The 15038-nt window shown below is 47.7% G+C and overlaps 1 protein-coding gene across 1 annotated transcript; it reads left to right on the top strand.

Moving 5' to 3' along the window:
* The first annotated feature begins 9662 nt into the window (after positions 1 to 9662).
* LOC137358568 (transcription factor Sp7-like) lies at positions 9663 to 14899 on the top strand. The gene is given in 4 exon segments (XM_068024556.1): positions 9663 to 9749; positions 13621 to 14191; positions 14194 to 14274; positions 14277 to 14899. Coding segments are annotated over 4 exon segments (1296 nt in total). The 5' UTR covers positions 9663 to 9728.
* The last annotated feature ends 139 nt before the right edge of the window (positions 14900 to 15038 follow it).

Raw genomic sequence — 15038 nt, 5'->3', positions numbered from 1 at the left:
AGGTGTATCCTAGGATGCTATGGGAAGCAAGGGAGGAGATTGCTGGGGCCCTGGCAGAGATTGTTGTATCATCGTTAGCCACGGGTGAGGTACCGGAAGACTGAAGGATAGCTAATGTTGTGCCTTTATTTAAGAAGGGCAGCAGGGATAAGCCAGGGAACTACAGGCCGGTGAGCCTTACATCAGTGGTGGGAAAGTTATTGGAAGGGATTCTGAGAGACAGGATTTATATGCATCTGGAAAGGCAAGATCTGATTAGGGATAGTCAGCATGACCTTGTGCGTGGGAAATCATGTCTCACGAATTTGATTGAGTTTTTCGAGGAGGTGATCAAGAGGAGTGACGAGGGCAGGGCGATGGACGTTGTCTACATGGACTTTAGCAAGGCCTTTGACAAGGTCCCGCATGGTAGGCTGGTCCAGAAGGTTCGAACACATGGGATCCAGGGTGAGCTAGCAAATTGGATACAAAATTGGCTTGGTGATAGGAGGCAGAGGGTGGTAGTGGAGGGTTGTTTGTCAGATTGGAGGCCGGTGGCCAGTGCTGTGCCTCAGGGATCGGTGCTGGGCCCTCTGTTGTTTGTCATATATATTAATGACTTGGTTGTGAATGTAGGGGCCATGATTAGTAAGTTTGTAGATGACACCAAAATTGGTGGTATAGTGGACAGTGAAGAAGGTTGTCTAAGGTTACAACAGGATATAGATCAACTGGGAAAATGGGCAAGGGAGTGGCAAATGGAATTTAACGCAAACAAGTGTGAAGTGATGCATTTTGGGAAGTTAAACCAGGGCAGGACATATACAGTGAATGGCAGGGCCCTGGGGAGTGTTGTTGAGCAGAGAGACCTTGGGGTGCAAGTACATAGTTCCCTGAAAGTGACAACACAGGTAGACAGGGTGGTGAAGAAGGCATATGGCATGCTTGCCTTCATCGGCCGAGGCATTGAGTACAAGACTTGGCACGTCATGTTACAGTTGTACATAACGTTGGTTAGGCGGCATTTGGAGTGCTGTGTGCAGTTCTGGTCACCGCACTACAGGAAAGATGTGATTAAGCTAGAGAGGATGCAGAAAAGATTCACAAGGATGTTGCCTGGTTTGGAGGGCTTGAGATATAAAGAGAGATTGGATAGGCTGGGTCTGTTTTCCCTGGAGAGAAGGAGGCTGAGAGGAGACATGATAGAGGTATATAAAATTATGAGAGGCATAGATAGGGTAGATAGCCAGAGTCTGTTTCCCATGGTAGGGGTGACTAAAACTAGAGGGCATAGATTTAAGGTGAGAGGGAGGAGGTTTAAAGGGGATCAAAGGGGTAAATTTTTCACACAAAGAATAGTGGGTATCTGGAATGAGCTGCCAGAGGAGGTGGTGGAGGCAGGAACAGTAGCAACATTTAAGAGGCATCTGGACAGGTACTTGAATGAGCAAGGCATAGAGGGATAGGGAATTAATGCAGGCAGGTGGGATTAGTATAGATAGGCATTATGGTCGGCATGGACGCAGTGGGCCGAAGGGCCTGTTTCTATGCTGTATGACTCTATGACTCTATGAGAAAGAGAATGAGACAGAAAGATAGAGAGAGAGAGAAATGAGACAGAGAGAGAGAGAATGAGACAGAGAGAGAGAGAATGAGATAGAGACAGAGAGAATGAGATGGAGAGAGAGAGAATGAGACAGAGAGAGAGAGAGAGAATGAGACTCAGAGAGAGAATGAGAGAGAGAGAGAATGAGACAGAGAGAATGAGACAGAAAGATAGAGAGAGAGAGACAGAAATGAGACAGAGAGAGAGAATGAGACAGAGACAGAGAGAATGAGATAGAGAGAGAGAGAGAATGAGACAGAAAGAGAGAGGATGAATAAGAGACAGAGAGAATGAGACGGAGAGAGAGAGAGAGAGAGAATGAGACAGAGAGAGAGAGAATGAGACACAGAGAGAGAATGAGATAGAGACAGAGAGAGAGAGAATGAGACAGAAAGAGAGAGAATGAGACACAGAGAATGAGACAGAGAGAGAGAATGAGATAGAGACAGAGAGAGAGAGAATGAGACAGAAAGAGAGAGAATGAGACACAGAGAATGAGACACAGAGAGAGAATGAGAGAGAGAGAGAGAATGAGACAGAGAGAGAGAGAGAGAGAGACAGAGAGAGAATGAGATAGAGACAGAGAGAGAGGGAGAGAATGAGATAGAGACAGAGAGAATGAGACAGAGAGAGAGAGAGAGAGAGAGAATGAGATAGTTTGATAATATCAAGCTATGTTCAGGAACTGACAATAATGTGAAATAATACAGCCTTGAATAATATGTAGTGGCTGGTTGTAATGTTATCTGATATTCAGTAATTATTACAGGGTTAGTAACCAGTTAATACTGTCAAATCGTAACGTGGAATATTTGGGTTAAAATATTTACATGAACGGAATTCTCTTGCATACCCTGCAAGGAGTTAAACTTTCTCCAAGTACCGAGTGAACTTTAAAATCAATTAAAGCAGTGTTGGAGAGTTCGTATCTAGAAAGAAAACCCACCTAAATTAATGCCCTGTGAGCAAGTAAATATTTATCTGCGATTTTTCGACATAATTGTGATTTTATTTTCGTTCCCATTTGAAATTTTTAAAAAATGCCTCGCTGTCTCTCTTCAGGGCGAGTGGGTTTCCTATCTCTCTCTCTCTCATTTTTGTTTTGAATCAATGCCCCCCCCCCCCCCCCCCCATCTCTCTCCATAAGCCCCACTCTCTCCTTCTCTCTCTCTCTCGTTTTGCTCAGTTTTCCACACGGTCCTTCAGACAACTCCCGAGCACGGATTTAAATAAAAGATACGCACATAACACGGACAGAGAGAGAGAGAGAGAGACAGACACACATAACACAGAGAGAGAGAGAGACCAATACACACACAACACACGGAGAGACAGAGAAACACATATAACACAGAGAGAGAGACAGACACACACATAACACAGAGAGAGAGAGACACCAATACACACACAACACACGGAGAGACAGAGAAACACATATAACACAGAGAGAGAGACAGACACACACATAACACAGAGAGAGAGAGACACACACACAACACACGGAGAGACAGAGAAACACATATAAAAGAGAGAGAGAGAGAGACAGACACACATAACACAGAGAGAGAGAGAGACCAATACACACACAACACACGGAGAGACAGAGAAACACATATAAAAGAGAGAGAGAGAGAGACAGACACACATAACACAGAGAGAGAGAGAGACCAATAAACACACAACACACGGAGAGACAGAGAAACACATATAAAAGAGAGAGAGAGAGAGACAGACACACATAACACAGAGAGAGAGAGACACCAATACACACACAACACAGAGACAGAAACACATATAAAAGAGAGAAAGAGAGACAGACACACATAACACAGAGAGAGAGAGACACCAATACACACACAACACAGAGACAGAAACACATATAAAAGAGAGAAAGAGAGAGACAGACACACATAACACACACAGAGAGAGAGAGACACCAATAAACACACAACACACGGAGAGACAGAGAAACACATATAAAAGAGAGAGAGAGAGAGACAGACACACATAACACAGAGAGAGAGAGAGACCAATACACACACAACACACGGAGAGACAGAGAAACACATATAAAAGAGAGAGAGAGAGAGACAGACACACATAACACAGAGAGAGAGAGAGACCAATAAACACACAACACACGGAGAGACAGAGAAACACATATAAAAGAGAGAGAGAGAGAGACAGACACACATAACACAGAGAGAGAGAGACACCAATACACACACAACACAGAGACAGAAACACATATAAAAGAGAGAAAGAGAGACAGACACACATAACACAGAGAGAGAGAGACACCAATACACACACAACACAGAGACAGAAACACATATAAAAGAGAGAAAGAGAGAGACAGACACACATAACACAGAGAGAGAGAGACACCAATACACACACAACACAGAGACAGAGAAACACATATAACAGAGAGAAAGAGAGACAGACACACATAACACACAGAGAGAGAGAGACACCAATACACACACAACACAGAGACAGAAACACATATAAAAGAGAGAAAGAGAGAGACAGACACACATAACACACAGAGAGAGAGAGAGAGAGACACCAATACACACACAACACAGAGACAGAGAAACACATATAACAGAGAGAAAGAGAGACAGACACACATACAACACAGAGAGAGAGACACACACACAACACAGAGACAGACACACATATAACAGAGAGGGAGACACACACACACACCAATACACACACAACACACGGAGAGACAGAGACACACATATAACAGAGAGAAAGAGAGACACACACAACACAGAGACAGAGACACACATATAACAGAGAGACACAGAGACACACACTACACAGAGACAGAGACACACATATAACAGAGAGAAAGAGAGACAAACACATATATAACACACAGAGAGAGACACACACACAACACCAACACACACACAACACACAGAGAGACAGAGAAACACATATAACAGAGAGAAAGAGAGATAGACACATATATAACACAGAGACACAGAGACACACACAACACAGAGACAGAGACACACATATAACAGAGAGACACAGAGACACACACAACACAGAGACAGAGACACACATATAACAGAGAGAAAGAGAGACACACACATATATAACAGAGAGAGACACACACACAACACCAACACACACACAACACAGAGAGAGACAGAGAAACACAGATAACAGAGAGAAAGAGAGACAGACACACATATAACAGAGAGACACACACAACACCAACACACACACAACACAGAGAGAGACAGAGACACACATATAACAGAGAGACACAGAGACACACACAACACAGAGACAGAGACACACATATAACAGAGAGAAAGAGAGACAAACACACATATAACAGAGAGAGAGAGAGAGACACACAACACCAACACACACACAACACACAGAGAGACAGAGAAACACATATAACAGAGAAAAAGAGAGACAAACACATATATAACACAGAGAGAGAGACGCACACACACAACACCAACACACACACAACACAGAGAGAGACAGAGAAACACATATAACAGAGAGAAAGAGAGACAGACACAAATATAACATAGAGAGAAAGAGAGACAGACACACATATAACAGAGACACACACACACACCAATACACACACAACACAGAGAGAGACAGAGAAACACATATAACAGAGAGAAAGAGAGACAGACACAAATATAACATAGAGAGAAAGAGAGACAGACACACATATAACAGAGACACACACACACACCAATACACACAACACACGGAGAGACAGAGAAACACATATAACAGAGAGAAAGAGAGACAGACACACATATAACAGAGAGACACAGAGACATACACAACACAGAGACAGAGACACATATAACAGAGAGACACAGAGACACACACAACACAGAGACAGAGACACACATATAACAGAGAGAAAGAGAGACAAACACATATATAACACAGAGAGAGACACACACAGACACCAACACACACAACACAGAGAGAGACAGAGAAACACATATAACAGAGAGAAAGAGAGACAGACACACATATAACAGAGAGACACACACAACACAGAGACAGACACACATATAACAGAGAGGGAGAGACACACACACACACCAATACACACACAACACACAGAGAGACAGAGATACACATATAACAGAGAGAAAGAGAGACAAACACATATATAACATAGAGAGAAAGAGAGACAGACACACATATAACAGAGAGAGAGACACACACACACACACACCAACACACACACAACACACAGAGAGACAGAGATACACATATAACAGAGAGAAAGAGAGACAGACACACATATAACAGAGAGACACACACAACACAGAGACAGACACACATATAACAGAGAGGGAGAGACACACACACACACCAATACACACACAACACACAGAGAGACAGAGATACACATATAACAGAGAGAAAGAGAGACAAACACATATATAACATAGAGAGAAAGAGAGACAGACACACATATAACAGAGAGAGAGACACACACACACACACACCAACACACACACAACACACAGAGAGACAGAGATACACATATAACAGAGAGAAAGAGAGACAAACACATATATAACATAGAGAGAAAGAGAGACAGACACACATATAACAGAGAGAGAGACACACACACACACACACCAATACACACACAACACACGGAGAGACAGAGATACACATGTAAAAGAGAGAAAGAGAGACAGACACACATATAACAGAGAAGGAGAGACACACACAACACCAACACACACACAACACACAGAGAGACAGAGATACACATATAACAGAGAGAAAGAGAGACAAACACATATATAACATAGAGAGAAAGAGAGACAGACACACATATAACAGAGAGAGAGAGAGACACACACACACACACCAATACACACAACACACAGAGAGACAGAGAAACACATATAAAAGAGAGAAAGAGAGACAGACACACATATAACACAGAGACACACACAACACAGAGACAGACACACATATAACAGAGAGACACACACACACACCAATACACACACAACACACGGAGAGACAGAGATACACATATAACAGAGAGAAAGAGAGAGACACACACACACACCAATACACACAACACACAGAGAGACAGAGAAACACATATAAAAGAGAGAAAGAGAGACAGACACACATATAACACAGAGACACACACAACACAGAGACAGACACACATATAACAGAGAGAGACACACACACACCAATACACACACAACACACGGAGAGACAGAGATACACATATAAAAGAGAGAAAGAGAGACAGACACACATATAACAGAGAGGGAGAGACACACACAGACACCAACACACACACAGCACACAGAGAGACAGAGATACACATATAACAGAGAGAAAGAGAGACAAACACATATATAACATAGAGAGAAAGAGAGACAGACACACATATAACAGAGAGAGACACACACACACCAATACACACAACACACGGAGAGACAGAGAAACACATACAACAGAGAGAAAGAGAGACAGACACAAATATAACATAGAGAGAAAGAGAGACAGACACACATATAACAGAGAGACACACACACACACCAATACACACAACACACGGAGAGACAGAGAAACACATATAACAGAGAGAAAGAGAGACAGACACACATATAACAGAGAGGGAGAGACACACACAGACACCACTACACACACAACACACAGAGAGACAGAGATACACATATAACAGAGAGAAAGAGAGACAGACACACATATAACAGAGAGACACACACAACACAGAGACAGACACACATATAACAGAGAGGGAGAGACACACACAACACCAACACACACACAACACAGAGACAGAGACACACATATAACAGAGAGAGACAGACACACATATAACACAGAGACACAGAGACACACACAACACAGAGACAGAGACACACATATAACAGAGAGAGAGTCACACACAACACCAACACACACACAACACAGAGAGAGACAGAGAAACACATATAACAGAGAGAAAGATACCGACACAAATATAACATAGAGAGAGACAGAGACACACACAACACAGAGACAGAGACACACATATAACAGAGAGAGAGACACACACAACACCAACACACACACAACACAGAGAGAGACAGAGAAACACATATAACAGAGAGAAAGAGAGACAAACACACATATAACAGAGAGAGAGATAGACACAAATATAACACACAGAGAGGCAGAGACACACATATAACAGAGAGAAAGAGAGACAAACACATATATAACAGAGAGACAGAGACACACACAACACAGAGACAGAGACACACATATAACAGAGAGAGAGACACACACAACACCAACACACACACAACACAGAGAGAGACAGAGAAACACATATAACAGAGAGAAAGAGAGACAAACACACATATAACAGAGAGAGAGACAGACTCAAATATAACACAGAGAGAGACAAAAACACACATATAACAGAGAGAAAGAGAGACAAACACACATATAACAGAGAGAAAGAGACAGACACAAATATAACACAGAGAGAGACAGAGACACACAACACAGAGACAGAGATACACATATAACATACAGAGAGATACATACAAACATATAACAGAGAGAGGGAGAGACAGAGACAGACATTACACACAGACACACACACGCAACACAGTGAGATGCGGACAGACACACATAACACACGGAGAGACATACAGACACACATATAACACACAGACACATGTATAACACACAGAGACACAGACAGACACACACATAACATACATAACACAGAAAAATATATAACACACAGAGAGACACACAGATACAGACAGATGGACATATAACACACAATGCACACACACACACACATATATATAACATACAGACACAGACAGACACACATAACACACAGGGAGACATGCATATGACACACAGAGAGACACAGACACACATATAACAGTCAGAGACACACAGATACAGACAGATGCACATATAGCACACATAACTGGGTGGTTGATGGTCAACACAGACTCGGTGGGCCGAAGGGCCTGTTTCAGTGCTGTATCTCTAAATAAAAATAAATAAAAATAACACACACAGATACACAGACACAGAGACACACAAATAACACACAGAGACACACACAGACACAGGTAGTTTACAGGGAGGGCTTCCCCCCCCCCCCCCCCCACACACACACACACAGGGCTGTTTTGCGTTTTAACTCTTTTATAAAGCTCAGGGAAATCACGTAAAAAAAAGATTTGAACACAAGTTTCCCAAAAAAATAATTAATACAAAACAGAAAATGCTGGAAACACTCAGCAGGTCAGGCAGCATCTGTGGGAGAGAGAAACAGAGTTAATGTTTTCCGGTCTGTGACCTTGCACAGAGGTAGGGTTAGGGAGAGATGGGCGAGTGTGCACAGACCCCAGTTTGGAGTAAAGCCTTGATAGGGTCAGAAAGAGGTAGAGCAAGAACTTAACTGTTTACTGTGCAACTTCAGATGCAAGGGGTTCCCTTCCAAACACACAAGTTCCCAACTTTAAATCGACTCTGTAAACTACCTCTTTCGTTCTGGACACTCACACACACACTCACACTCACTCACACTCACACACACTCACTCACTCACACTCACAAACACTAACCGGTCCGTGTGTGTGTGTGTGTGAGTGAGTGAGTGAGTGAGTGTGTGTGTGTGTGTGTTTTGTTTAAATATTCGCTTTTGATTCGGTCTCTGTAGGGCTTGGGGAGGTGTGTGGTGGGGTAGATCTTGCCTAGTCTGTGGGTGCTGGTACACCCCCCCCCCCCAACCCACACACACACACACACCTGAAGCCCAGGGACTCTCCGGGAAAGTGCTGGAACATCTAACTGGACTTTCCTTTGCTCTGCTCTCCAAAACTTGCCTCTCCTCCCAACACACACTCACACACACACATACACACACACACAGCCAGTCATGCAAGAAAGGCGTGTCCCTTTTTTTTTTGGACAAGTGGCAAGGGGACTCAACTGAACCTTGCCTTTTTTCAGAAGAAGCCCGCGTCTTAACCTTCACTCAACAACTTAGCAGCTCTAGTTGAGGTGTTTGCGTGTCTCGGGATAAAGGTGGAGGGCGGGAAGACTAAAGATGACTGCTTCTATGTTAGAGGTAAGGAGAATGTTAACCCTTTTACTAACCTCCCCACCCCCCCACTGTAAACACCACTTTCTCCAACCCTACAGATCAATACATTACTCCTAGAGAGAGAGAAAGAGAGAGAGAACTATCTGTGCAACTTTCTGTCGCCTCTGTACCCTCATTCGCAAGAGAAGGGATTTAATTCCGCGCTTTCAAAGGGGTTTATTCTTTGAAGGTTGGTTTGTCGGGGAGTTGGTGCCAGGGGGGCAGAGAGAGAGAGAGAGAGAGACGGGTGAGTCTCAGATCTCACCACTCCCCACGAAACTCTGCGCTTCTCAACTTTGTTTAATCTCTCTCTCTCTCTTCCTCTCTCTCTCTCTCCCTCTCTCTGTCTCTCTCTCTCTGTCTCTCAATTTCTTTCTCTTTCTATCTCTCCCTGTCTTTATCTCTGTCTCTCTCTCTGTCTATGTCTCTGTGTTTCTCTGTGTGTGTCTCTCTCTGTCTCCCTGTCGCTGTTTATCTCTCTGTGTATCTCTGTCTCTCTCCCTCTCTGTCTCTCTCTCTCTCTGTCACTCTTTCTCTCTGTCTCTCTCTCGCTCTGTCTCTCTCTCTCTCTATCTTTCTCTATCTCTGTACTTCTCTTACTCTCTGTCTATGTGTCTCTGTCGTTGTCCCTCTCTGCCTCTCTATCTCTCCCCTCTCTCTGTTGCTCTGTCTCTCTCTGTCTGTGAATCTCTGGCTCTCTCCGTTTTTCTCGGTCTCTCTCTGCCTCTCTCTCTTTCTCTGTCGCTGTTTCTCTCTCTCTCTCACTGTTTTTCTCTGTCTCGCTCTGTCTTTCGCTGTTTCTCTCTCTCTCCGTCTCTCTACCTCTTCCTTGCCCCTTTCTGTCTCTCCCCCGTCTCTCTCTCTCTCACTCTAATTCTCTCCTCTATTCCATACTGTCCGCCAGTCTGTCTCTTATCTCCAGTCTGTCTATTCCCTCTGCATCTCTCTCTTTCTCTCTCTCTCACTGTTTTTCTCCGTCTCGCTCTGTCTTTCTCTCGCTGTTTCTTTCTCTGTCTCTGTCTCTCTCTGCGTTTTTCTCTCTGTCTCTTTCTCTCTCTATCTCTTCCTCGCCCCTTTCTGTCTCTCCCCCCTCCCCCACTCTCCCTCTTGTCTCTCTCTCTCTCACTCTAATTCTCTCCTCTATTCCATATTGTCCGCCAGTCTGTCTCTTATCTCCAGTCTGTCTATTCCCTCTGCATCTCTCTCTTTCTCTCTCTCTCACTGTTTTTCTCCGTCTCGCTCTGTCTTTCTCTCGCTGTTCTTTCTCTGTCTCTGTCTCTCTCTGCGGTTTTCTCTCTCTGTCTCTTTCTCTCTCTATCTCTTCCTCGCCCCTTTCTGTCTCTCCCCCCTCCCCCACTCTCCCTCTTGTCTCTCTCTCTCTCACTCTAATTCTCTCCTCTATTCCATACTGTCCGCCAGTCTGTCTCTTATCTCCAGTCTGTCTATTCCCTCTGCATCTCTCTCTTTCTCTCTCTCTATCTGCCTTGTTCTAGCCTCCTAACCCTGGCGCTACAACCAAATGTTTTTTTTTCTGGGGGGGGGGGGGGTTTGCAGTGTGGCAGGGGGTGGGGTGGGGGGGAAGGGTTGGTGGGGGTTGTTTGCGGTGGCCTCTGCTCTTTGGGTTCCAATAAATATCTGTGGGAAGTAAAAGAGAACGGTAGGACTTTCATGAGGGGTGGGAAAAGGCGTGGAGGGGGTACGTGAGTGGATAGATGGTTGGAATTAAGCTGTTCAAAATAAATATATCTATACAGACAGGGAGGGAGAGAGTGTTCATCTCTTAAAAATTAACTCGGAATAATTGCCTTTAGAATTAAATTCACTCTGAATTTTAACACATTTCTTTAGATGTAAAATAATATTTCAGAGCGCCGTGTGTGTGCATGTGTGTATGTGTGTGCGTGCGTGTGCGTGTGTGCGTGTGTGTGTGTGTGTGTGTATGTGTGTGTATGTGCGTGTATGTGTGTGTGTGCATGCGTGCGTATGTACGTGTGTGTGTGTGCATGCGTGTGCGTGCGTGTGTGTGTGCGTGCATGCGTGCATGGGTGTGTGTGTGTATATGTGTGTGTGTATGCGTGCGTGCGTATGTGCGTGCGTGTGTGTGTGTATGCGTGTGTGTGTGTGTGCGTGTGTGTGTGCGTGTGCATGTATGTGTGTGTGTGCGTGTGTGTGTGCGTGCGTGTGTATGTATGTGTGTGTGTGTGCGTGTGTGTGTGTGTATGCGTGTGTGTGCGTGTGTGCATGCATGTGTGTGTGTATGTATGTGTGTGTGTGTGCGTGTGTATGTATGTGTGTGTGTGTGTGTGTGTGCGTTTTCTCTTGTTAATCTTGACAGGATTTGCTCAAGAGTATTAGAATTAGAATTAGAATTAGAATATTACAGCGCAGTACAGGCCCTTCGGCCCTCGATGTTGCGCCGTAAGGAGAGTACACTCGGCCCTTCGGAAACCAATCGAGTTAGTCCCACTGCACCACGCTCTTTCCCTGTAATTTCTCCCCTTTCAAATATTTATCCAATTCCTTTTTGAATGCTACTGGTGAATCTGCCAGTTTCAGCTCTGAGCCGCTCCCCGCGTCGAGGAAGGTTTTCCTCGTGTCCGCCTCTGCTTCTTCCTGCCAGTTGCCATGTATCTGGGTCCCTCCCGCTTCCCGGGCCCTCCCTCTGCGCTCCATCGAAACCCTATTTGGATTTCGAATGCCTCAATCGGGTCTTCTCTTAGGCTTCCCTCTGCTCGGAGGGAGGGAAGCTCGGGAGTGGCGGGAGGGGGGGGGGGGAGGGAGTGGGGGGAGCGGGGCTCGTCCAGGATCCATCCAAAGACCCCAATGCTTCCTCCCCCTCCTGCCGTCGGCCTGGCCTTGCACCGCATTGACAGGAACGCAGCACCAGGAGGAGGCTATTCAGCCCCTCGAGCCACATTCACCATTCAGTGAGATCACTCCACCTGCCCACCTTTGCCCCCTTTCGCTTAATACTCTCGGGTTAACGCAACATCGGTCCGAACGTCCAGCCCCAGGTGTCCCAGCCCGCAGGTTGTCTATAATTTGAAACCCCTCCAGAGGTCCCCTCAGCCCCGAGAAGCCCCCTTACGCTCCCAACATTCACCCATTTCACCTTTCTCCCTGAGACCCACTCTGTTTCCCCCCCCCCACCCGTGCCCAAGCAAGATACGAAACAAATTGTCATCCGTGTTTTTAAATGGTCCTGTCCCACTCTCCAGTCACGATCTCCTGTCTTCTACAGGGCGACGGGGAGGGAGCCGGGCAGTGGGATTAGTTTGAGGATTGATACAGGGCGATGGGGAGGGAGCGGGGCAGTGGGATTAGTTTGGGGATTGATACAGGGCGATGGGGAGAGAGCGGGCAGTGGGATTAGTTTGGGGATTGATACAGGGCGATGGGGAGGGAGTGGGGCAGTGGGATTGGTTTGGGGATTGATACAGGGCTATGGGGAGAGAGTGGGGCAGTGGGATTAGTTTGGGGATTGATACAGGGCGATGGGGAGAGAGCGGGGCAGTGGGATTGGTTTGGGTATTGACACAGGGCTATGGGGAGAGAGTGGGGCAGTGGGATTAGTTTGGGGATTGATACAGGGCGATGGGAGGGAGCGGGGGCAGTGGGATTAGTTTTGGGGATTGATACAGGGCTATGGGGAGAGAGCGGGGCAGTGGGATTAGTTTGGGGATTGATACGGGGCGACGGGGAGAGCGAGCGGGCTTAATTTGGTATTGCTTTAGCAGAGAGCCTGCACAGTCACGATGGGCCGAGTAGCCTCCTCCTGCTCTGTAATGCTCTCTGGTCCCCGTGGTGAACTGCTGGGTTCTATAACATTGTCCCCTCGCCCTCTCTCCCACGGCAGGAGGAAGCTCGCTTTGCATCTAGCCCGCTGGCAATGCTGACGGCCACTTGTAACAAGTTCGGGGGCTCGAGCCCCCTGCGAGACCCCTCGACTCCGGGGAAGCTGAGTAACAGCGCGGGGAAGAAATCCTACAGCCCCAACTCCGACCTGCTGCTGACGAAGGGCCGCGGCGTCGAGGGCCTGGGTGACCCCTATGTCGGGGGCTCCGTGGGATGCGGGAACGGCCTGATCTCTCCTTCCAGCCCTCAAGCCTCGACGGTCTACGGGAGCGATTACGGCCCCTTCTCCCACTCCTTCTCGGCCTCCTCCGCCAGCCAAGAGACCCCGCTCCTGCTGGCCAAGGGACACCCCCCAGCCGACTGTCTGCACAGTGTCTACTCCTCACTGGACGTGGGCCATCCCTACGGCTCGTGGTACAAAGCTGGCATTCATCACGGGATCTCCACCTCCTCCGCCAGCCCGGCCCCTTCTTGGTGGGAGATGCACCCCAACAATAACTGGCTGAGTGGCGCCTCCCAGTCTGACGGCCTCCAGGGTTCCTACCAGCCGGTGGCCTCGCAGTCGCCCATCAACTCCAGCTCTCCGGCTACGCGTCCGACTTCAGCTCCATGAACCACTACCCGCCGGTGGGCCTGGGCTCGTCCTCCGCCCTGCTGCCGCCAACCAGCACATCCTGCCCCAGGAGATGTACAAGGCCAAGCCGGGGGTCGCCGGCGGCGCCGGAGGGGCCCTGGCGGAGGGGGTCCCCCTGGGGCTCAAGCCCTCGCGGGGGGCTTCCTTCGCTGGGGCGTCCGGGAGGGCCGCCTGCGACTGCCCCAACTGCCAGGAGATCGAGAAGCTGGGGGCCTCGGGGGCCGGGCTGCGCAAGAGGGCCGTGCACAGCTGCCACATACCGGGCTGCGGCAAGGTCTACGGCAAGGCTTCGCACCTGAAGGCGCACCTGCGGTGGCACACGGGCGAGCGGCCCTTCGTCTGCAACTGGCTGTTTTGCGGCAAGCGCTTCACCCGGTCGGACGAGCTGGAGAGGCACGTCCGCACGCACACCCGGGAGAAGAAGTTCAACTGCCTGCTGTGCAGCAAGCGGTTCACCCGCAGTGACCACCTGAGCAAGCACCAGAAGACCCACAGCGAGGCGGCAGCCAAGGCGGGCGGGGAGGGCGACGCGGAGCGCCCGGAGAACTGCGAGGCCTCCTCCCCGGCCGACGGCGCCCAGGACCCCGCCCCCAACCCGGCGGAGGAAGGGACCCCGCCCAGCCAAGGGGGGCTTCTGGAGATCTGAGCAAGCGTCGCTCGGCGGGCGGGCGCAGTCGATGGGGCGGGGGGGAGGGGGGAAGGACGACGACTCGGGGGGACAGCCTCAAGGTGTTGGGTGCCAACTCCACACGTTGCTTTCAACACCTCTCTCTCCCCCCTCCCCA

The sequence above is a fragment of the Heterodontus francisci genome, chromosome X, assembly GCF_036365525.1.
Source record: "Heterodontus francisci isolate sHetFra1 chromosome X, sHetFra1.hap1, whole genome shotgun sequence".
Taxonomy (NCBI): Eukaryota; Metazoa; Chordata; class Chondrichthyes; order Heterodontiformes; family Heterodontidae; genus Heterodontus; species Heterodontus francisci.
Note: the sequence above shows the minus strand (reverse complement) of the source record. Positions and strands in the feature narration are given on the sequence as shown.